General features: G+C 42.5%; 1 protein-coding gene across 1 annotated transcript; it reads right to left on the bottom strand.

Moving 5' to 3' along the window:
• Positions 1–260: 260 nt before the first annotated feature.
• On the bottom strand, positions 261–23,085 carry LOC144169056 (uncharacterized). The gene is made up of 5 exons (XM_077698055.1): positions 22,848–23,085; positions 9,457–9,608; positions 5,213–5,277; positions 1,321–1,407; positions 261–482 (listed from the first exon to the last, which is right to left on the bottom strand). The coding sequence occupies exons 1-5, from the start codon at positions 22,962–22,964 to the stop codon at positions 355–357; spliced, it is 549 nt and encodes a 182-aa protein (XP_077554181.1). The 5' UTR covers positions 22,965–23,085; the 3' UTR covers positions 261–354.
• Between the last annotated feature and the right edge of the window lie 820 nt (positions 23,086–23,905).

Consider the following 23,905-nt stretch of genomic DNA (forward strand, 5'->3'; position numbering starts at 1 on the left):
GTGGATCAGGGTGGGCTGAGCCGCCCTTCATACTGGTGGTGGTGTTTGAAACTTCTGATCGATGTGTGTCAAAAGTTCTCTTTATTTAGAGTCCGGAACGTTACGCAGCACTATAAAAGTTACTACAACTTGTCCAGTCACTACGTACTGTTCGAATTATTGAAATTATTGGAAATCATGGAAAGCTAGCTAACTAGTAACTAACAAACTAGTCTTCTATATTAGATAACAATGTTTTCGAAACACATTAACCGAACACCTAAATTTGCTAGCGCGTTTATTCAATAAAATAGGAAGAAATGGACAATAAATTTGACATCCCAACGTCAAAACGTAGACAACTGAACCATTAAGCTATTCTCTGCCGCCGCAGGTCGCTTCGTCGAATTCCCAGCTTGGAACAGGGCAGATGTCGTCATATTGATCAATACAGTGCTCCGGTATGTTGCTCTTGACTTCGTCTGTGACCCACAGAATGCATTCTGCGTTGATAGGAAACAGCAATTTACATACCACCATATGGCCCGAAGGTAACAAAAGCTGGCATACCAGAACATAAGGTATGCAGGACAAAATATTCTTTTGTCACAACATCGGGCAGCTCTTTGGACTAGTACACAGGTAAAACATAACATTTGTACGTTTCTGGTGTAGCTTGTTACATTTGCTTATGTATGAGTAATGTTGCAAGCAAGGAACACATGTTTAGAGTGCTCCAAGCGAATACATGCGGGATAATAATACAGAACAAAGAGTATCTCGATGGGCATGGTTTAAGGAAATGTGGGTTCAACCGTCAATTCCTAAAGGAGAAATAAGAGTGAATCGCATGAAGATTCGTTAAGTTCCGTATAGTGAGAACGCTTCCCCGTATATTTCTCGTTCATTCAACAAAGTTTTGAGCGGTCGCTGTGCTTTGTATTCGCTTCCATTCGGGATTGGTTTTGTGTAGTTTAAATTCGTATAGTTATTTGGACTGTTTATCACTTCCCTCTCTTTTTTAGCTTACCATTACTTCTTCGAGGCAACAGCAGGCGTCAGATGGTATTAAGTATACAAAAATGCACTGGCACCTAACACACTAAAATTATTTTATTTACAATTTACTAGCAAAATTATACTTTCAATGATATTTTATTCGTTGAATAACTCTCACTTTTATTGTTTAAGCTGTTTTACTCTCGCTGACACGCAGCTTATACAATGCTCACGCCGAAAATTTGAAGAGATTCTATAATTGTTCCGCCAACAAATAATTTCAGCATAGGTAAGTCACTTCAACGAAGCGAATCGTCGTTTTGAGAAAACCTGATAACTCACGTTCGATGTCGTTGTAGGGAACTCTCACTACTACACAGTCCTTGTAGTCGGTATAAATAAATTTTGCTACGTTTTCCTTGGGGTTATCTGAAATATGTCCGTATAAAGACAGTGAGTCAAGCTTTATTCAACGTGAAAAACAAAATATCTTAAATACGAAGACACCTCTTTTATGTTTTTTCATACAAAAAGTAAAAGTGCAGGGTTAATTTTTAACTTTGTCAAAATGGTTGCCTCGTGTATGTTGTTCATCCAGTTCACGCGGACAAAGAGCGTAAACGAGGTTCTTGATCGTGTGCATTGGAGCACGGCTGGTCTGGCATAGTTCGCGAGCGCGTCCAGAGCAGCCGTGGTCAGACATATCGCTTCTGGTAAATGTATGATGTTATAGAAAACCTTGAACAGCACATCAATAAATAAAATGCGACGCTTGTGCTTGCTTCACAAAAAGTCTTCTCCCACCGACACACGTAACTCTTTCTCCTTTTTTGCTCTTAGGCTCTTTCCCTTTTTCGCTCGCCCACACGTGGGGTGATTTGTTTCCGAGATCACCCGCGTGTCTCCAGATCACCCGTGTAGTTATGTGTTTTCTTGTGCCAAGTATTTCGCCATCGTTCAAGTGTGCGCCGTCCCTCCCGACTGTGGTGATGCCACAAGCTGCCAAAAACGTTCAAGCTCGTGCATTGTTACTATTAATTTTTCAATCAAAGCATCTGTTTGCCTCACTGATGATGTTCGACATTGCGCCAAAACGCACTAAAGGAAAGCAAGCTTTACACAATGAATTTCACAAAACGATGATGATGATAACCGAAGGCACTTGAAGAGGCTCATAGAACAAAACATGGCGGCCTATCCTCTCAATGCGTTGCCAATGTCATCGACAACGATCCTTCTGCCTACCCTGCAACGGACACCCGCCGGCAAAACAAGTCGGGGCACGCGAGCGCGTAACAAAATACATCGCGGCGCGATCTGACTTTTGCACTCTAGTGTCGAGATACCGCTGTGCGCGTGTGCGTCCATCCCAGGTGTATTACCCTGTCTTTTCCTTTGCTTCATGCGACAAGGGTGGTAGCATTGAGCGCTTGGCGTTAGGGGCCACAATTTGTGCTCAATACATCTCGTTGGCACACTGTTCGGCTTCGGACGGTGGGGGTAATGCGGGTTTTGCTCTATATGCCTGGCTGTGACAAAGATTTATTGACTCGTACGCATTGTTTTTCACCTCCGTCTGAAACTCTGACAAAAGACTCATTGCAACGGGATTGTGATATCGTAGTTTTAAAGGTGATGTCGTTTGCCCGTCTAAAAAAGAAATTTCGGTTTGTGTTTGTGCCAACCAATTGAACGCGTATAGAAACACATAGTTTAGTTTTGTTCTTTTTTATCAAACCCACAATCGTGCCAATTTCTTCACGCGTTTTTCCCCTTGAGTACGTGGTTTAGTACGTGTGCAAGGTGACCTCTTGTTCCACTTTATTCAAATAGATTATTTCCCATCTCTATTCCTCCCCGTTTTGGTGTGCCCATTTTTAGTTACCAACCAACTGCAGGTTTTCGGCAGAAAATACAAGTACGCAATGGAATATCTATGGCAGGAGTTTGTCAGCGAGACGAGCAGGATATGTCAGCGCTCATTTCGGCGCACAGCGAGCAACGCACTCTTCACACTTACCTTTCGCCTCCGAAGCGTGGGCGAGCGAGGCATGTTAGACAAGACAGTGACGCGTATCGCCAAACACTGAATGCGACCAGCGTTTCCACTTGAAATGAAAACAAAAGACACCGTACTACACTGGGTTGGAAGCGCACGCGCACAACAGTCTCTTGTGAACTTTGAACGATGCCACGAAGAGAAGCACCGAACGCTTTCTGTAGTGTAAAAACAGCACATTTTTTAAGGCCTGATTTTTTTTTTGCTTCGGCAAAAATCATGCACCCTCGCATTCTTTTTAATTTAGAAACTGCAAATATCACTTATGCATTGATGTCTTGTCTGAAATACGCCTAATCTTTTCTTTTTGCTCAGCAATATTGACAAATGTAAACAATGCCACTCGATTTAGTAGTTCGGACATACTTTGCCTACATCAGCGTCTCGTTCAACAATTACTGCTTACTTTTGGACGGGCGCAAGAACCGAAGGTCAGACAGACACTGATATACAGACCAAAATGTCTTCGTTAAGTGTCTAATACAAAACAATCGTCTTTAAAACTCTTACAGGTGTCTGAACTGAACCTGAGTCTCTCGCCTTATGGAGCCAAAGTACATCGCATTTTATCATTCCGGCACGGGTGAAGCAGCATTTAAGATGAGCCTCTCTTGGCCTCACTGATGGCCACCGCCCCGTCATCGAAACTCTGTGCGCCCTGACAACGCCAACAACAGCGAACAGATCCCTCACGAGAACGCTGGGCGTATCAACCATTGTTGTCGTTATGAGAAAGGGGGATTGATTTTTTTGTGCACGCAAATGAGATACAACCACTGCCGGATGCCCAGAAACAGGCGTCGCAATAGGTGAGGCGTCTCTCTTAACGTGGCCATGCCGACAAAATACAAATTTGCTTTATTTGAATGATTTGGTGTTTTACATTGCTACCCCCGCTTTTCCGGCAGCAAACGATGCTTTATTTACTGCGAAAGTAATGAATTTCAGCCAGAAGTGTGATTCTCCCGCTAAATGGTGTTTTTTGACGTCTGCGATGATATATCTAGAACATGTGTTGAAGCGAATGTTAGTGCGCTGTTTATTCTGCAGCGAACTGCAGAACGTTTTGTTTACCGTCAGCACGCCTAGATGGCTCCACCATACCGTCAAAACGGCTGTCCGCCCTCGCTTTGTTTGTGACCGTACTTGCACGTGACTTGTTTTTGTTACAGTGGGTAGTAATCGTTTCGTGAAACATTGGGCATGCTCGACAAACAGGGTCACGTAAGACAATTTCACTTGGGCCAATCGGCCAGTGTCGTGTGAGATAACCCCAAAGCGCAGGACTGCTGTGCAGTGAAAATAAGAGCAGTGCGCACAGTACGACAAGCGGTACGCACTGGTGCTTGTTTGTTTACGTGTACTTTCGTAAATTTCATTGTTTACCCCGCCATTCATAATGCTATATATAGAATAAATATGTGTCAAATTTAAGCTGGAATAGCTCGTTCTGCAAGGTAATATGCCCAGCGTAACTGGCTTTTGCTTTTACCGGCTTCCGCCAATCGCACAGCTGCCCATGATACATCATAGTTTCTAGTGCGGGAAATGAGGTAGTGGGTCGCAGGGACATTCTCTTTTTGCCTAATTATATAGCTTATTGCAGGTAAATTTGCTTTAAAGGTGGGGTCAGTATTATTCTAGCAAGACACTCTTTCGAAGCAACCAAACTTGAATTTTGTCTGCATTACCCCTTCGGGATATGGCTCCATCCAGGTGTTACATAATTGCACGGCTCAAGTTGAAATGCCACGGTAAGACCAGCGCCAACATGTGTACGGTCTTATTTCGCAGTCACAAAGTTAACGGGAACTTAGGGATCCAATTTTCACTCAAATGTGTCCGCCACGTTAATCGAGCTAGCATGTTTTTAAGCGCTGTTTTGAAATTATCTCGCTGCACAAGCATGTTTTAGCGTATAACAATAACTTGGCGAGACTAGAGTAACTTTCAGATCGAGTATTTGCATCTGGTCTTGAAACACTGAATTAGAACTCGAATGCAATATTTTTCAGACTGTTTACTCAGCCTGTAGGCTTTTCGCCCCGGGGATATGATATCGAAGTAGTGAAAATTGGCATTCGTTACATGTGTATTCTATTCACTTCCGCATAGCATTCGTTACATGTGTATTCTATTCACTTCCGCATAGATTAGCGAATGAGTCGTTCTTACCGTCCCAGAAAAAAATAGACTCGTCCTTTGAACGTCCAGCAAACATATGCATGGTCGCGTTCTTTCTGAAAGAGCAATAATAAATGGTTACGGCATGCTAGTCTTTAAGTGCTACGGGTTACTCAAGTATATTTTCAGAGTGCGAGGTACTCTTCTAAAGCACCTTTTTGTAATGTAACACCGAGAAATACCCGTTTGGGAAGTATCCTGGCACAAGCTATGTGGGGGCTGTGTTTTTTTTTCAGGCAATTCAGGTCCGGTGTGATGCTGTGAAACGCGGGATTATAACCGCGGCCAATTAGGACCATATTCCCCTCCGACGTAATCGCTTGCTCTAGCGAGTTGTATCGTCGACCGGGTGCTCGTCCTGTAAAACCTTCCCTAGTGTTTCTCCAAGTGGATCCCTTCCCTGTTCGAAAGGGCTCAGCAGTCAACACACAGTTTCACGAGTGAACACTTACGTCAGCCTTCCTTTATGTCTTGCAGTATTTACAACTCCCCCCCCCCCCCCCCCCCCACAAACTTCCGGCTCTTCCTGAGCAGAGATCTTTGTCAGCGCTGTGAAGTTATAATCAGATGCTGAACACTGATTCCTCCCTGCTAACACCGAAGGATGTTTATGCCTTTCACCTGGTAAAGCATTCCTGAAGGCAGACGGTTTTCATCAACTGCAGGACTGCTTTTAAATATTCTGGCTTAAGAAACGGTTTATGCGTGTCATTGTGTTTAAAAACAATTTTTTCCCAATCAGCTTTTTCTCTGGCCTTTATGCATGGGCTTTAGTCTCAACTTTGCGTTGGAGGAAGAATTGCGTCTCCAACTTGTTTTGGTAGATAGTTATTGCTTTTTTAACTCCAACTTGTGAGTTTGTTAGCACCCATTCATGTTTTATTTGTTTGATAATACCCTCCGGCGGGGGGCTCTAGGGGTGCCTGAATAAATAATAAATAAATAAACTGTACGTTTCCGTGACTGAATTGGACATTTTCCCTAAGGCATGGCAATAAATAATTTTTTTGCATTTTCCCTCAAAGCTGCATTCTAGACCTACTATCGTTTATTAGGTCACATTTCGGCCTAGTACCGGTGGTTGAAGATGATCTCTGGAACATTTTTAAACACTGCTGAAGACGTTTGGAAAGTGGCCAAGGTACTTATTTATTTTGCATCGGGAATATTATGACAACACAGACAGCTTCGCTGTGTAGTAGTCTGGAGCAACAAGCTAATAACGCATATTTGCATGCATTCTCAAGACCCTTAATGACGATAACAATGATCAACGCGTATGGAGAAGACACCAACCCGCAAAGCCCGTGTTATTTCATAGAAAAAACAGAAATGAGGTTGTTCGGCGTAATTGTCGAGGGATGTAAATACGATTTAAAGGTGGTCACATTGGCTTTCACATATGTTGGTGGAGTATTAGACGCATGTAAGAACTACAAAAATCCAGCTGTCATGTAGGCACAAAACATGGTGTCATTGGGGGGTAAGGCACACATCTATGCAAACCTGTAGACTTGTCGTGTAATATATCAACGTAACTGGGCCGAAACTGCAGTCTTGCGAAGTAAGCTTTTAAGATATCTACTTATAAAGCAAATACGCGTACGAATAATGAGACATGATGCAAATCACTGGTGAACCATATTTTGGGTTTCGGTGAATTAAAAAGGCTGTCCCGTAAAAATAATACAAGACGGGCTATGAAACGTTAGAATTTTAGAGATACAATACACGTAGCTACGGCAGATTTATACAGCAGTATTTGTGTCGACGCCCGTATATTTTCATGCCGTTATAGGATTGAACGGCGATATCTTGTTGAGGTTGAGGATTGGAAACGAACCGGAGGAAGGTCAGCCGATTGCCACCCCAAACTCCTCGTAACGTTCAATAGTTTTTTATGTTTATTTTTCATGGTATTGCGTATGAAATACGGGTGTTACAGTAATGACCAGGGCTTTCTCCTTCAAGCACTCATGACATGTGGCGCCAGCCCACGGTGGACTTAAGAATATCAAGACCTTCGTTTCACGGCAATTTACGCATCGGCGGCCTTTTACGGCATCTACGATATCAAACCCAAAATAGCAGAAGGGTTTAAGAATCCCCTTTACAAAATACATAGGGAGAGTGTAGAGATTACTATACCAACGGGCGCATGAAGGTTGTTTCGAGCTGCCTTGAAGTAGAGTTCGCGAAATGACGCCATGAGGCGGCAAAACGATACCAGTGGCGGTATGAGGGGCCCCGTTTGTTGCTATAGTGCAGTCTTGGTATTTTGCCCTGTGCGCCTATCATCCGGCTACCCAAAGCGTCCCGTTACCCCTTGTACACGCCATGACCTGGGGTGTAGTGCTAGTACAGATGTGTGGGCGACAAAAGAACATGGAATCTGAACGCCAGCAGCGAAATGCAACATTGTCGTGTGAAAAAGGAGTGGAAGGCCGCCAATGCAACTGGTAAAGTGGGCAAACGTGAACATTGGGGCGCTTAGCATGCAAAGAACGGAGGATGCGGTGTGCGACGCTCGAGAAACACAGCCGTGCGGTCTCCTGGCACCAGAGGAAGGCGTCCTCATGAGGCAGAGCGTCATGTTCTTGAGGTAAGAGAAAGTTTCTCACGCATTTCTAAGTGTCCAGCAATGCATCTTTGAATAATTTTCGATGAAGGAACCATAAATTCGGCGTTGATTTTTGTGACAGTAAGTTACATCAGGCTTCTACCTTGTCACGCGAAAACAATGTTTTCTATTTTATGTTTTGCTTAAAATTTACTTTGTCAGAGAGAGTCAAGCAACAGTGACCTGGAAACTAAAGTACGTAGAGAAGTTTACTAGATAATATTTTATTCAATATCAAATGAACGAGTCACTGTTTTGAGTTGGCTATAAAAATTACATTGTGTATATGTATTGCCAATATTAGCGCTGTTGTCTTTCTCAGGCAGAATACCTGGAATGGCCTTTGGGAACCAACGACCGAAAAACAAGATCAGGAGTTTACGTGCACGCTTGGATATTCGCGCCTGTCCCACTTCGTGTGCTACGCAGTAGTACTTCTTCTGGTACTTTAAAAATTATCGGCTCCGGTGTACTGAAATGAACACAGTTTTTTTTTTAGAACGAGCAAGCTTAGACAACACACAATTGGACCGTACTGATTTGGTCCTATCGTTTCCTATTTGAAAAGTAATCAAGCACACGAAAACGCCATTTCACCCATTCCCCCGGCAGAGACTCCGGAAATGCATTTCTACTTTTCTATAAGCGCTGCCATCCTGCCTCTTTAAGCGAACCACTGCGGCATGGCTTTTTTCTCTGTAGTCTCTCTTTGGAGTCGGTAACTAACACTACAGAACGGCTCATAGTCTGGAGATAAACCTTTCAGAGCCTCCGTAAGGATGTAGACCGTCTTGCAACATATATGAACCCGCGCCTCTTGAGTCCCATCAAATCGTTCCCCTTCAAAATTGTACACCTTCTAGTAAAGGGTAAAGGGCTAACTTGCTGTAGTTCTGGGGAGCTTGCTGTCAACGCAATACCATACACAGCACCATAAATGCCACCTGGTTTCAGGTTTAAATCACCCTTGGGAAAGCGTACGCCTAATACTGTCAACGAAACGCCACCAATGTATATTTGGATATACAACCCCCACCCCCATTCCTCGCTTCCTCGAGACGATAGTCGTCTGCTACCGCAGCCACCATGACGGAAGTTTGAGAATATAAGAAAGCAACTTCTCTCACTCTATGTGAGGCTGTGCCTGCGGGCTTGGACCAAAGGAATTTTTGGCTGTGAACAGGGCCGTCTACATATATTATCCGGAACCACATTAATGAGGGCTATCACTTGGAGACGTGGGGTATCTGCGCAACAGTGAGGAAGAATGCGCCGAGAAAGACTATATATTTTCATTATTTTTCAGAGACCTTTCTACCGTCCGCACACTCATCTGGCATTGCGCACAGGCTGACCGATTAACAAGTTGCGTAAACGCGTACTGCCAGCCTTCATCATGGAAAGAGCGTTCTGATGACGTATCTTTGTTGCCCTGCAGATGGGAAAAGATGGCGGAATATGTTAAACTTGGTTGCAATAAAAAGCGCAACGCAAACGCACTTTTTCGACTTATCCCTTAAAAAGTAAGCTTCCTTGTATCGATTACATTTGGAACCTATTTGGCCTGTCTAGAAAATATTACTGTTGCGGGTTTCTCTGTTGTTCCCGTGATTACCTGTTTTTGCCGTCTTGGTCCTTGAGCATCCAAACGTAGGTAGAATAAGGAATGTCCTTGTTTAAATAGGTTCGCACGTTCGTTAGGCAGTCGAGGTCCCCGTCGTCGTCCTGGTCGAAGATGGCCACAACGTAGTCGAAAATGTCGAACAGCTGGGAGGCAAAACACTGGCGCTGATGACCCATCCCTAAACTTGTATCCTACAAATCTCTGAACGCAGACGAACGACTTCGCTTATCAATGAGCATCCTTAGAAAAGAACCGCGTCAAGTCAAAGCGGGCTTTACTCGGCCTTTGCGTTATTAATTCCAGTGGCGCAGATAGAAAGCCACACGGATGATGCTTGACAGGGCCTGTGCCCCTTGATACACACATATATAATACAGAAAGATTGCGTAAAGTACAAGAATGTTTGAGAAATATTCAAAGATTGTACAAGTAATTAGGTGCTTGTGCAGAACACATCGGTCACGGCAATATAGTTCAACAGTTCATGAAATAATCAAATTGTGGGGTTTGCAACAACCCGTACATAGCTGTACAATCTAAAAAGAACTGTGCGTTATCGCCATTTGTATCCTTCATTGTAGCGCAGCAAACATAACAAATAAGGCACGGAATCTACTAAGGGGTTGGATCAGGCAATACCGGTAGTGCGTAAGACAACGGTTGTCTTCCAATATTTCTACGAACTGAAGTTTGAAAATATTAGCCAGGGTTATGCTGGCCGGACAAGAAAGCAGTATTTGAAATGGAACAGAACGAGCGACTTCTATTTGAGTAATTTTAAGGTTAGTAGCATGGGACAATCGTAATCTTGAAAGGATGCCAGCGACAAGTGCTACTTCCTAAGCAACGATATTAACGCGTTAGGTGACAAATGAATGTTATTCGATAATGATGCCACGGCTTTTGAATGAGAGAACAAGTTGCACAGCAGTGGTATCGATCAGTCTCTCTGAAATAAAGTGTACCATGTTAATTTTAGGTCATTACCTGTTTCTATGCCGTTAGATACAAAGTATATGCGGTATTTACTACCGCCCACTCTATGGAATGTTATTTCGTCCAATATGCTCTACAGGAAATGCTTGCCTATGGAGCTTTTGTTATGAAACTTGCATGCGTTCAATCAAATTTTTCTATACAATTGCTCTCTTAGCCAGGAAAAAATAATTGCACCACCCAGAAGATATGTTGATGCTGAAAAATAGCGAAATATTACCTACTCTCTGTTTCACTCGCGAAGAAAACACCTTAAACGGCAGATGAGAACTGGAAAAGACATTTATTTGTGCTGGCGTAATGAGTCTACGAAAATGCTACTGAAATGAAAGGAAGACTTGTGGGGGGAAAAAATGCCCCAACGCAACTGCACTAACTTACAAATTTTTAAGTAACTGAGGAAGGAGTAAAATAATATATTTTCTACCACACATCCGGACAAGTTTCTTTTAGCTTAGGTGTGACCGCTTTTCAAACATGCACATGTCTTCAACCTGTGCCCAACGTTGATTCCTTTCTTCCTATACAAAATTTCTCAGACCAAACGGCAATTTTTAGTAAACTATATCTACAGTTTGCTAATGTCGTTTTGAAGAGTTAAAATGAAAGAATCGCAACATTTGGATTAGTGATAGAACTCGTAGGTTAGTGCATGGTGATCTTTTATTCATCTGGCCGTCTGGGTGAAGGGATGCATTAGAAACGGCCTTACACACAACAGAAACGTGTTTTCACATTGTATTTTGTAAGATTTGTATTGTTTGACTAATACCAGTGTCTGAGAGAGAGAGAGAATGCATTTAATGGTAAAAGCGAGGTTAGCCGAGCCATATCGCTTAGCATGCTACGCCATATGAGGGAACGAGAACATGAGAGTATGTGAACTGAAATAAATAAATAAATAAATAAATAAATAAATAAATAAATAAATAAATAAATAACGAGGTAATGCACACAAGTGTTCAAGCACATACACAGAGTTTGGAAGTTAAGTTCATCACAGCACTTGTTCCAGGCCAGTACTACGCAAGAACACCAGCAGAGCTTTGGTAGCCCGTACGGCCTGGCGTGGGTCCGACCAAGGGCCCATAACTGCCCTTAGTTCAAGGCCTGCGTGGTGTGGTATTGGAGAGTGTGCCAAGGCAGACTCTCCAAACATACCAGTGTCAGTAACATATATGGATATTATTATTATACGTATAAATTTTCCTTATAAAATATTCTTTAAATATTTTTAAAATTATTTTCTTTTTTAAGCAAAAATAGAATATAAAAAACATTGCTAGCGCTGAACGTACGATGAGGCCCGCTTTAGTCACTTGGTAACATCTTTATGACAGCGAAAGGCCATCCCACATAAACTTTATTGCGAGTTTCTCTAGCTTTATTACGGAACGAGCGCGAACGGAACGAATGTACGGTTTAAGGGAACATGTGCTTTGAAGTATAATAATATCAGTCGCACACATGGGCACCAGAACATCTGAATAAAATTTTTTTTTCCACTTAGGTTTCGATGGGAGCTGGTGAGCCCAGGGCGGCTGAGGCGGAATTTTAAAACTGTACGATTACTGGCCCCATATTGGCGAAATGAGTGAAATACTCAAACTGGTATAATCATTGAAACGCTGACAGCCATTACATGAGCTGTAAAGCCCAATACAAAACAGGGGCCATTAGGCAACCGCATTCGTTCACGTACACGTTTGTTAGGGTAGGCTGTAAAGGATGTTAACAACAACCACATGTGATGTAGATGAGTGAGAATGATAATTTTTATCAAAATATTGCGCTTCATAGGGGTACGAACGTTTACTAGTAATCATCATATAGAATTGACCAAATTTTTTTTCCCAGTCACTACAGGACACGAGGGTAATGAAGGAATAGAATATAATAAAAGGCTCTTTCAATAGTAAAAAAAATTCGCAGTGTATCTGCCCACTTTGCTGCAAATGCTGCCGAAGGACAAGTCTTTCCCTGCGCCGCTGTAACGTAAATGACTCCCTCCGCTTTCCCGCCAACCGCTCGCGCTCTTTCCCTCCCGTTTCAGTCGTCCCAACAAAACAACGTGAAGGTTTGATCAAGTCATCTCAACTTTAGCGCGATCAGGTGCTCGCGCGCCGTCTATTGGCACCTTTATTTACTGTTCAACTTGAAACACCAGCACGTGGTCCAGAATTTTCGCGTGCTGTACCTGCATTTTTGGGTCAAAATTGCTTTCAACGCGAATTTTTTGTTACAGCGAATATTGAGCATCCCTGTCTATTTAATAAAAATAAAACTGGAAATGCCTCTTATGTATTCATCAAATGTGCCCAATGTTGTTTTTTCCTGAACAATATTGCCAAGTAGGAAGTGTTTTTATATTAAGAGGGTTTAAAAAGTTGCGCCTATATAAAGCTATCTTTCGAGTATTCCTTTAACTTTAGGCCAAAAGTCTGAGACAAACAGACAAAACGTTTCCGCTATGAGTACCCCAAGAAAGACTATCGTCTTTTGTTGTGTGTGTTTATTATGGTTTACGTTTGTGTATTTCCTCTGTTACTTTGTTGAAACTGATAAGTGCACAGTCTCAGTGTTTTCCTTTCTGCATTATGCTGCGAGTTACTGTGATAGAACTGTTTAATGTATTAAGAGAATTGATGTATTAACGTGGAAAGGGGGCCGGGAACCCGTCAGGTGGTTTTCGCCTTTAGCCCTGGTCTCCTGTTAGACATGTACACTATTGAAGAACTAAATACAGAAAATAATGGTCGCGTACCTGCTCAATTTTATGCAAACGTCATCGAAGGACGGTTGTACTCTTGTGCCGCTCCTGCCACATCAACACATCTTTTCTTTCTTCCGCCACACTCTCACGCTCTTCCTTTCCCGTCTCTATCCTCCCACGATAAAAACGGCGGAGCTTTTTTTTTAATGAGAATCTTTATTCCATAAAACACGAAGTATGTACAGAAAACTGTTTGGGCCGATAGCTGCAAAGTCTAGTGGCCGGTCCAATATAAAATTACAAATAATTCACAAGCAATTCCAAACACTTAAGAGGGACAGCGTGGAGGGCTCAAGAAAAATTGAGATTTACACAAGGTTACATATCATACAACTGGACTTTTACACATTCACGGATCGACACAACAAATCCAACAGAGACATAATGACACTAAAAAGATGATTCACATAGCAAGAGTTTGGGATAAAATTCCACTAGGCTTATATTGCTGTTTAGCGGCCATTTTAAAATTTCTCGCTGTTTTCAACTCTATCGGAAGGTCGTTCCATATTTTGACTCCACTGAACTCAATCAGGCGTTCACCATATACAGTGTTACATTTGGGAAGGTTGAGATTGAAATTGGAGGCTTGTCTTGTACTACGATAGGGTAAGGTGAAAAGGCTTAACGGAAAGGGAGAATTGGTGTTTGTTATATTGTTGACCACTAGCGAAATTTTGTAGTTGCGCAAGGACTAAATTCACAGTACGTGATTATCCCGGAAAACGTTGTTCCTGGAAAGACTTGAATCAGTGGTCAACGCAGTCAATGCTCGTTTTTGCATACGAAGTAAAGGCGATAGGTAGGTTTTATATGTTCGCACCGAAGATTCACAACAATACCTGATATGTGAATGACAGAAAGCATAGTAGAGGGAGCGTCGTACATCTTACGGAAAATAATATCTCGCCTTAAAGAGCGCGTGGCAACCAAAAGCTAGTTTCTTGGATACCCTAATAATTTGTTCTTTCCAGTGTAAATGAGAGTCAAAAGTAACTCCTAGGTATTTGAAATGCGAGACTTGCTGTATTAACCAGCTGCCGAGAGTAAATGCAAAAGAGTTGTTGGTGGTCTTGTACCTAGAGTTAAAAATGACACTTAGTTTTGTGTACATTAAGTGTTAAGAGGTTTTCAAAAAACCAAGAAGACAAGTTTTTCAGCTGACTGGTTATTTTGGTTTGAATTACCTGAAGAGGTGTTCCAGAAACAACAACAGCGGTATCATCTGCATACATTATTAATTGTGAGGAGTGAATAGCCTTTGGGAGATCATTTATATAAAGTGAAAACAATATGGGACCCATAACGGAGCCCTTTGGTACACCGCAAGTTATCTCTTTAACGTCCGACAAAAAGCCATTTATAAGTACCCTTTGCTTCCGGGAGGATAAATAGCTATGAAAGAACTTAAGGGAGCTCTCTGTAAAGCCATAACTTCCTAATTTCTGCAGCAAGATGGGATGATAAAGCGTGTCAAATCCCTTTTTAATATCCAGGAAAACAACAACAGCTATGGTATTTTGATGCATCGCAGAATTAAGAGCTTGTGATAAAGTAAGTACGGCTGTTGAAGTAGATCTATTTTCTACAAAACCGTGCTGATTATGTGCAATAATATTATTTTCTTAAAAAAAATTTCACCTGTTGCGGAATTATTTTTTCGAAGAGAGTGTTCAGTGCACTCAGTACTGATATCGGCCTGTAACTACCTGGTTCCTTTGGATCTCCATCTTTGTATAAGGGGACCACTTTTGCAACTTTGAGTACATCAGGGTAACAGCTATTTTCAAGGGAATGGTTGAGCAGGTGACATAAATACGGACCAATGATATCAATGCTTTCTTTTATAACCCGCATCTGGATACCATCAAGACGCGATGCTTTATTTACTGCCATTTTACCGACACTGGAGCTTACATCTTCCATAGAAAGTTTATGGAAACAGAAGTTATTGTATACAGTTCTGGGTGCAGGTGTAGTAGATAACTGCAAAGGAAATTGCCGGGTGAGATCAGAACCAACATTAATAAAGTAATTGTTAAAATTATTCGCAACGTGAGGGGAGATATTACTGGGTGTGACCTTATTTTGGCGATCTATTCCAATTACGTTTTTGACAATCTTCCATAGTTGTTTGATGTCATCTTTGTTTTGTGTAACAATTTTCGCGTAACACAGTTTTTTCGATTTTCTAATCATTGCTACTGACTTGTTTCTGTAATACGTAAACTGCTTGCGGTAATACTCATTCGTTATGTTTCTTTTCCATCTGTTGTAGTACGAATCCTTACTCTTCAGAACAGCAAGTATGTCTCGAGTTATCCACGGGCACACAGGATCTTCATAATTATGTTTGACGTATTCGCGTGTAGATTGTGTAAGAACATTTGTGATGTAAGAAATAAAATTTTCAAATTCAATGTTTACATGGTCACTACCCAGGTTTACAAAGTTATCTTTTCTAACGCTCACATAATCAATACGAGTAGTTCGCTTTGGGTGACTTTGAAAAGGCGGTCTCATACAGGCTTGTGGTAAGAACACAAATGTTGGGCAATGATCGGCAGCAACGACATCGCATACACCGGCTCGCAAATTTATATCTAAGTTGCACAACCTGTGATCTATGAGAGATGCGGATTGATTGGTAATTCGAGTTGGGGAGTTAATGACATCTTTAAATTGAATGACTGCAAAAGGAAGACATAGTAACTACAATTGTCCGATAAAAGATCAATGTTAAAATCACCGCAGACTACGATAGGATTGTTGGTTGTCGCATATGACATCAAAATGGTTTCCATTTCAGAAACGAATTTTTGCACTCTAGAATGTGGCGTACGATAAATAACACCAATTATGAGGCCACACTGCAACTTTAGGAAAAGGGCTTTAGTTGCGTCGCTGCTGTGTTTCTTAACTTGAGAAGCGCAAAAGGCAAGTCCAGCTTTGATAAAAAACGCTACGCCACCACCGCGTGTACGGCTGCACCTACGCAGCGATAGCATTTTGTAGCCTGATATAAAATCAGATTCCCCTACCTTCAACCATGTTTCTGTGACGGCAATGACGTCACATCGGAAAGAAATCTGTGACAGGTAAGCCAGAAGATTATCGGAATTTTTACGGATACTTCTTACGTTGCAATGTAGAATAGATAAATCATCAAACGCAAGCCTAGCTTGCTCTATTTCGTAAATGGTAAAAGCCATCTGATTAAACAACTCTGATCAGGTCTTCTGCGCATGTCACATGGAGTACTTTTGTTTTTTCTGCTTTCTGAATTAAAATTTTGCCGTCGGAAACCCAAGTATATTTCCAGTTTTTCTCTCGCTTTGCTGCCAGAGCCTTTCCTAGTAGTAGCTTATTCGCAGGACAAAGATGTTTATTGATGAAGATGGGATCATTTTGCTCAAATCCTAGCACAGATATATTTAGCCGGCATTTCTTGGCTGCTAGTAGGACACAGTTTCGGCCCTTCAGGGAGGCAAACTTCACAATGATATTTGATTTAGTTTTATCTTTCATTGGGACACGGGGTATAACTTTGATGTCTGTTTCCTTGATATCCACTTTCAGCGAAGAGCAAATGGTCTGCATTGTTTCTCGGAGATTCTCATCTTGTGTCGAAGGGACGCCTTTTTTTCCAAATTTGTGTTCCTACTGTACTGCTGTAGGTCAACCACCTGACTCCTTACTTCTTTCAATTCTTTTACAAGGCGGTTATTTTCCTCCTTGAGGTGGCGGTTGTCCTCTTTTACAGAAGAAAGGTCTCTTTTAAGCGTTACTATCTCTGTCTTTAATTCTTGAAGTCCTTCCATTATCCCGCGTTCCACTGCTCACGCGCGATGTCGTGGAACCTTTCGTAACTATTGGACTTCTGCCACGACCCTAGGTACGGCACAAATGCTTTTTTTTTGTAATTTCGGGTCAAAAAATTGTTTTCACAGCGTGTATTAGTATTTTGTATCGAGAAAGCAAGTATTCACCCACTTGTACTCAACCCAACACTGCAAGTACCAATAGGGAAGAACTCTCCCCGAGGCACCCTGATTTTAGCCCAAATCTTTTTCTACGCTCGCAACTAGTTTTATTCCCTTTTTTACTGACAATAATTCGCCCTATACACCAATTTTACATAACCATCTTTTAACGAAAGCATGCAGCGTACAACTCACCTGAGACACAACATACTTTTTTTGGCGCTCTTTGGCCTTGAAGCCACTGCGCCATTACACACAATCATCATCGTCACCAATATGCATTGAAGGTTTGTCTTAAATATGCCCAATGATTCTGTTTTGCTGAACGGTGTTCACAAATATGAAGTGTGTTCCTGGCTTAGTGGTTTGAGAAAATTTACCATTGTGAACTTCTCGTTCAAAATTTTATTCTGCCTTTTGACAGAACCACTGAATTGAGCGACAGACAGACAGATACACAACGAAAAACTTTGTACTGAAGAAGCCGCAAAAACTATTGGCGTTAAAAGTAGCGGCGCATTCTGTTAAATTCAGCATTGCGTAGCGTTAAATTCGAGGGGACTTATCCTCCCCTTGAAAGAAAGCTTCGGTAGGCTCAACGAGGCAGCCATAGAAAAAGGAATGCTAGAGATAACACTCTGGGATAATAAAAAAGCTGACGAAGCTTGCACTAAGCCGCGCAAGGCTTGGACCACAGCGAGGATGCAGGATTTCTTTCAACGTCAGCACTGAAGGACACATCACCACGCACCTGTACAAGTTATAAACTTTATTTCATGTTCCGTCATCGCTTTCTACTGTGGTAGTGGCAGTCATGGTCATATGCATCGATATCGTCGTGTTCCTCAGGCCAAGCCTTACAGGCCCGGTAGCGCGTGACGACAGTGCTGGATATTTTTTTAAAGACGATAGTCTTTCTTGGGCTACATAAACCCAGAAATTTTGGTCTGTCTGTATTTCTGTCTGTCTGTCTGTCTGTCTGTCCGTCTGTCTGTCTGTGTGTGACTCGATTCAGCCACCCGGCCAAAGCAAAACAATGCCTGCGCAATAGTCTTATATAGTCACAGCTAAATCTACCCGTCTATGTCCGGTGTAATGTTCATACTTGTCAACATTGTTGAAGAAGAACAAAATATTACGCAAATATGAGACAACAAATCAATACAGAAGTGATATTAGCAGTCTTCCTTTATAAAAAATCAAACATGCTTGACTTTTGCGAAATTAAATACATCAACTGCAGAAAAATAATTCACTCCGCCGTCGCCTGCTGTCGCCCGCGCCACTATAGCTTCTGGCGCCATTTTAAGAAATCAACCGGCAACAGTTACGCAAGGTCCCACTAGATAGGTTCCACGTTCTGCTTGCAACGCACGTGGAGTAGGGAAACGCGGTTCTATAAACGTTGAAGTAGGGCGCCTCGATTAACGTGCGTCTTCGCCGCACGGCAGCGTTCGCATCGAGACACCCGGTTTGGAGCAGTGGAACGCGGGAAATTTAAAATTATTTAAGCAAACCTTTGGCGTCTTTACCTTGGGAGGAGCGCGACGCAAGAGGAACAACATGAGAGGTGAGCGGGAAAGCGAAGGGAGGCATTTACATCGCAAAAGCCGATAAAGACTATCGTCTTTTGACGGCATTTGCAACGAAGGGAGCAGATACGCGGCCAATTTTTCACCAAAGGCACTGCGCGTGCCGTGTACTGTCGGCGGTCGCCATGAGGCACGCGCTCACGAGCTCTCGGCATTTTCTTGGTATTTTTAACGCGTTACGCGTTACGCGCCGCACATTATGGCAAGCTGCAACAGCGTCGCTGTTAAAACGGCACCATGGATTAGAAAAAAATCGAAGAAAGCACAGTAGTTGGCATTAGGTCAATCAGTTAGGCTTGTGAATGTTACAAAATGCGGATGACGGACGGCAGTTGGAGCATCCATTGAACGAAATGGCTATCAATGGGGGTGAACATAATAGAAGAAGAGAAATCATCAACGGAGAAACGAAGAAACGGAAGTTCTGGCTCCAAACAGGAGGGTTGGAAGTCTCCTTCAATGACTTAAAGGAGGGGATGACGATGATTAGCGCTCGGGTTTCTGAACGGAGAAGATGGCGTCACATGGAGCATTGTTGAACGGCTCCACCTGAGGGGGTCAAAAGTATTCTTAAAAGAGCCATGAAGACAAAATAAAAGTTTGTATTATTCGAAAGATTTCGTGTTTTATAGCGCCCCCAGCGCTTGTCCAAATGCAAGCGATGCTTTAATCACTGATAAATTAGTTATTTAAGTTAAAATTTTGATCTCCCCGCTAAATCGTGCGTTTTCGTGGTCTGCAATGACATTTTACCGTTAATGAGCCTCGATGGCGCCACCATACCATGGAAAACCGTTTTCTGCCTTTGGTTTGTTTTTGACCGTATTTAAACTTGGCTTGTTTTTGTTCAGGGAGAAAATATTCGTTTCGTGAAACAAAGTACTAGCTCGACAAATACCGTCACGTAAGACACCGTTGGTTGCGTTAATCGGCCAGTGTCGTCTGAGACAACCCCAAAGCCCTGCAGTCCTGTGCCGGTAAACCAAGTATAGTGCGCGCAGTACCAACAGCAGCAAGCATCGGTACTTGTATATTTACGTGTGAGTTCGCAACTTCCATGGTTTGCCCCACCATTCTTACTGCTTTAAAAAGAATGTGCCCTAAATTTCAGCGCAGATAGCTCGTCCGGCAAGCTCATAAGCTCTGCCTAATTTGCGTTTTCTCTTGCCGCCCTCAGTCAATCGCACAGCTAGCTGGTATGACATCATAGGTTCTGTTGCGGGAAATGATCTAGTGGGTCGCATGGCCATCCCCTTTTTTTCTAATTATATATGTAGCTTATTTGAGCGTTGTTTATGTTAAAAGTGGTGTCAGTATGATTCTAAAGAGGAAATATTTTGAATGAACCAAACTTGTCTTTTCTGTTCATGGCTCCTTTAAGGATAGACAGTATTGCAACAGCTGAACATAAGAATAATAAAAACAATAAATCAAATACACGGCATCCATTTGTAATTTGAAGAAAATGTGGAAAACCCACATCTGCAAGGAGTTTTTTAGTTCCTGGAAACAAGATCACTAAATGCAAGGAGCCAATCTAGTGCATGCAACAACAAACATATACAGTCATACCCGACTATAACGAACCCGGATACAGCGAAGTGTGCTATATATCGAACAAAAATAAATCAGTTACGGGGATACACGCGAAGCATATTCATTATAACGAACTTCACATGTGATATATCGAAATCGGCGTGCCTAGAAAAGCCGTCAAAACGCATGGTCCTGGAGCGGCGATTGAGATGTTGATTGGCCGTGACCACTGAGCAAAGGGCGTGACTGAGACATTGCGCCTTGTACGGAGTGACATGACGGCCGTCACTTTCTTTAACTGTTTCCGACGCGCGGAACTCAGGATGGAACCCGCCCAGTGAATGAGTCCGGACCAAGACGGCAGCTCGCCAACCTTCCCGATGCTGTGCCGAAAGGAGTGTCCTTCGAAGATTTGTAAGCCTCTCGGACGCGGGCACCATCAGCAGCACCGCCGTAATTCTGATGAAGAGCACCGAGGAGGCAGAGGATGTCGCGAGTGAAAGCCGTCCGACGCTTAATGAAGTGCTTTCGGCCGTCGATGTCCTCCGCCAATACTTCTTCGATATTGAAGGACACGGACTCAAACTGGTGCAAACAATGTTTCGTGTAAAGAATGCTGTGCTAGTTGACGCTGGCAAAACGAAAGGGAAAACAAAAATCACCGCTTTATTTGGAAGTAGGCAGTTAAGGTGTTAAGGTGGAAAGTAGCTTTATTATTTGCAATAAATTGATTGTTTTGTGTATGGTAATGATAGACTTTATTTTGTTCCTTTCTACATGCGGGGATGGCAAGAGGGTTCCCGCGTATTGCGAACTCGTAACAATACAGTCGTTATAGGCGGGTTCGGCTATATCGAACTGTTGGGTATATCGAACAAATCGTGGCGCATATTGCAGTCCGCTATAACCGGGTTTGACTGTATACGCTTAAAGGTGATCCCAATTTTGCGGTATTTCGCGTAATATATTTAGTATCTTTTATAGTTTGTTACAAAGGGTTTGTTGACCATGCGTCCGCCTCGCAGTATCTGTTTTCCAAATATTCGTTGCTGGCTTTATACGTAGCAATGTGCGCGCTCTGATCCGCTAATCGCAAGGATTTAGCCGTTTGTTTTTTAATTGTGGTTTTTTGGTTCTCCAGAGGGTAACATTGATCATGTTGGCAACTGGCTCCATATTGTATTCCAGTATTTGGGTGTGTCTTAATTTCTTTGGGCTGAAGCCAGCCCAAACTGAGTGGCAGTAGCTAATCGCACTTTGAAGTTACTATCGTGTACTGGGAACAATGTACAAAACAACGCAGATGGCAGCAAAGCAGTATTTAAAAAAATAAGTTTCCCTCCATTTTCCTTACAAAAACTAATAAATTCTGTAACCAAAATACCTTAACAAAATCAGCGAAGAGCCTCAAAACAAGAGGTTTGGCATCAGTGGTGAGATGTGCTTCGAATGGGTATATCAAAGTTGTTAAGGTCCCTTTGCAACCATCATGACAATCACATCGGTATTAAGTTTAACGACGGTTTTTTCTGTAATCCTCCATCCCGGCAAAGTTATTTTTCAAGCACGCTTAACAACATAGAGTGCATTGTCAGAAAACAATAGCTATGCTCACGCCATTTTTTTTGTCACCCTGAATAACGCAAGGTTATCCCAGTTTCCTAGGAAATATTGCGCGATTAGACAAGGCTTGGTTGTTTCAGATATTTTTCCAGTGCAGGCGCATCTGAAGTCAAGGGACGCTAAAATCTGACTTTTGTGGTCTTCCTATCTGTATCTTCTTTGACTAATTGCTCATCGTTTGGTTCGGATTTGCTTGTATAGTGTCCTAATTTTCGCGCATAGGGCACGGTATATAAATCCTGATATTCGCCCGGTTGGTGGAGAGTAATAACACTTGTACTACGGGAAAAGCGCCAGGAACAACAAAGCATGGACCTTTGTCCAGCAAAATTCCTAGGGTTCCGCCGAATGTTAGCGCATCTTCACTACTTCGCACATGCTTGAAAGTACTGAGCTTACATCTGTTACTAGGAGACATTCAAAACTCCTGTTTTGTAAAGGCCAAATAAGATATATTTCTTTTATACATGACCTTGCTTAATAAAACAAAGGAAATTTAAAAGTAAACAGCCGCAAACGACGGAAATATTATAGTGCGCGTATTTTCTGTAATGCACCGCCCCTTAAGTTGAGTGGCGTGATTTCAGCATTTAATAAATTCCCAGAATTCATAAAGCGGCCACCGCACGCAAGAAAACGGAGCCCGATTTCATTCAAGTTGCGCGTATTTCTAATAAAGTGGAATAGTCTGCCTTAAGGGTTCTCGTTTATATAGACAATTCCTAATGTGGCTTTTATTTTAACGAGCAACTTCCCGCAAGCGACTTCAGGCTGCTTTATCCACATGTAAGGTAAAACTGCATCTCTTAATGAGCGAGGAAACGCCAGTTTGGATATACAAAACCGAAGTATTGGGAAAGACAGCACGATTTAACTTACCTTAAAAACATCAGGGGTCTCCCGTTGCAGCGCATTTTTGGGCCCGGCGAAAGCAGTGCTCAGGTTAAGTGAGAAAGTATAAAGGCCAATAAATACCACTGAAGCCAGAATATTCATGTTTGCGGCTGAAGCTTGTTATGCTGAAGCGTGTTATGTTAGGCTGAAGCTTGTTATGTTTGCGGCCGAATGAAAACTGGCTATACGCAAATGCTTTATATACAGTAAACGGCTGCTGACTTCCCGGTGTATGCAGCAAATTGAGAGGTCCGACGACTATTGCAGGTGAGCGTATGTGAAAGGCAGTAAAGCTGCCAAAGTAGCGACATGGAGACCAAATTGCTTTTATCCAAAAGCCTTTATCAATTATACGCATGTTCAACCAAGCGCATCACCTCAGCCACTTCGCCATCGCAGCCGAACACCTGTAGCTGTCACCATAGCAACCGAACATGCACCACCGAAAAGTTACGCTCCTACAATCCAATAAGGACTGAGCGGATAAAGAGCAAGTGTGGCTGTATCAAAACTGGAAAGTCAGATTCTTTTTCGTTGCCGTTGGTCCTGAAGTGATTTCATCTAGTTGCTGAGTATGTCGATTTAATACAAGTACCGTATGGCAGGCCAATGGAAGGAACATAGCAGGGTATTTTTGCTGTCTCGGAGGAATTGTGTTCGTTTCAGTGTATTCCTTTACACTTCCGTGTCATTTTGACGCGTCTTTTGCAACAACTGACGCAGTCGACATGGCTAAAAGCAAATAAATGCCGCACATAGGCTGCGGCATCCTCTTAGCTTTCCTTTTATTTCCACTCTTATGCATGATAATTCACGCAAATGCTGCTGGCTTTCGCCATATATTTACTGGAACTGACACGAGCCGTGTTACCGTAAGCAACCTTAACCTGAACTGGAGCTACATGAAACAGGATAGGATTACCGGTCCAGGACGAAATAGTACGACCTCACGTTCTGAGAAAGCATGGACAATGTTGTTTGGTTTCTTTCCTTTCTTTAGCATGAACCTTGAAATGCTCCACACATTTTGCACCAATCAGCAA

This window comes from Haemaphysalis longicornis, unplaced genomic scaffold (assembly GCF_048455015.1).
Source record: "Haemaphysalis longicornis isolate Haplotype H1 unplaced genomic scaffold, Haemaphysalis longicornis Haplotype H1 scaffold_2, whole genome shotgun sequence".
In the NCBI taxonomy this organism is placed as follows: Eukaryota; Metazoa; Arthropoda; class Arachnida; order Ixodida; family Ixodidae; genus Haemaphysalis; species Haemaphysalis longicornis.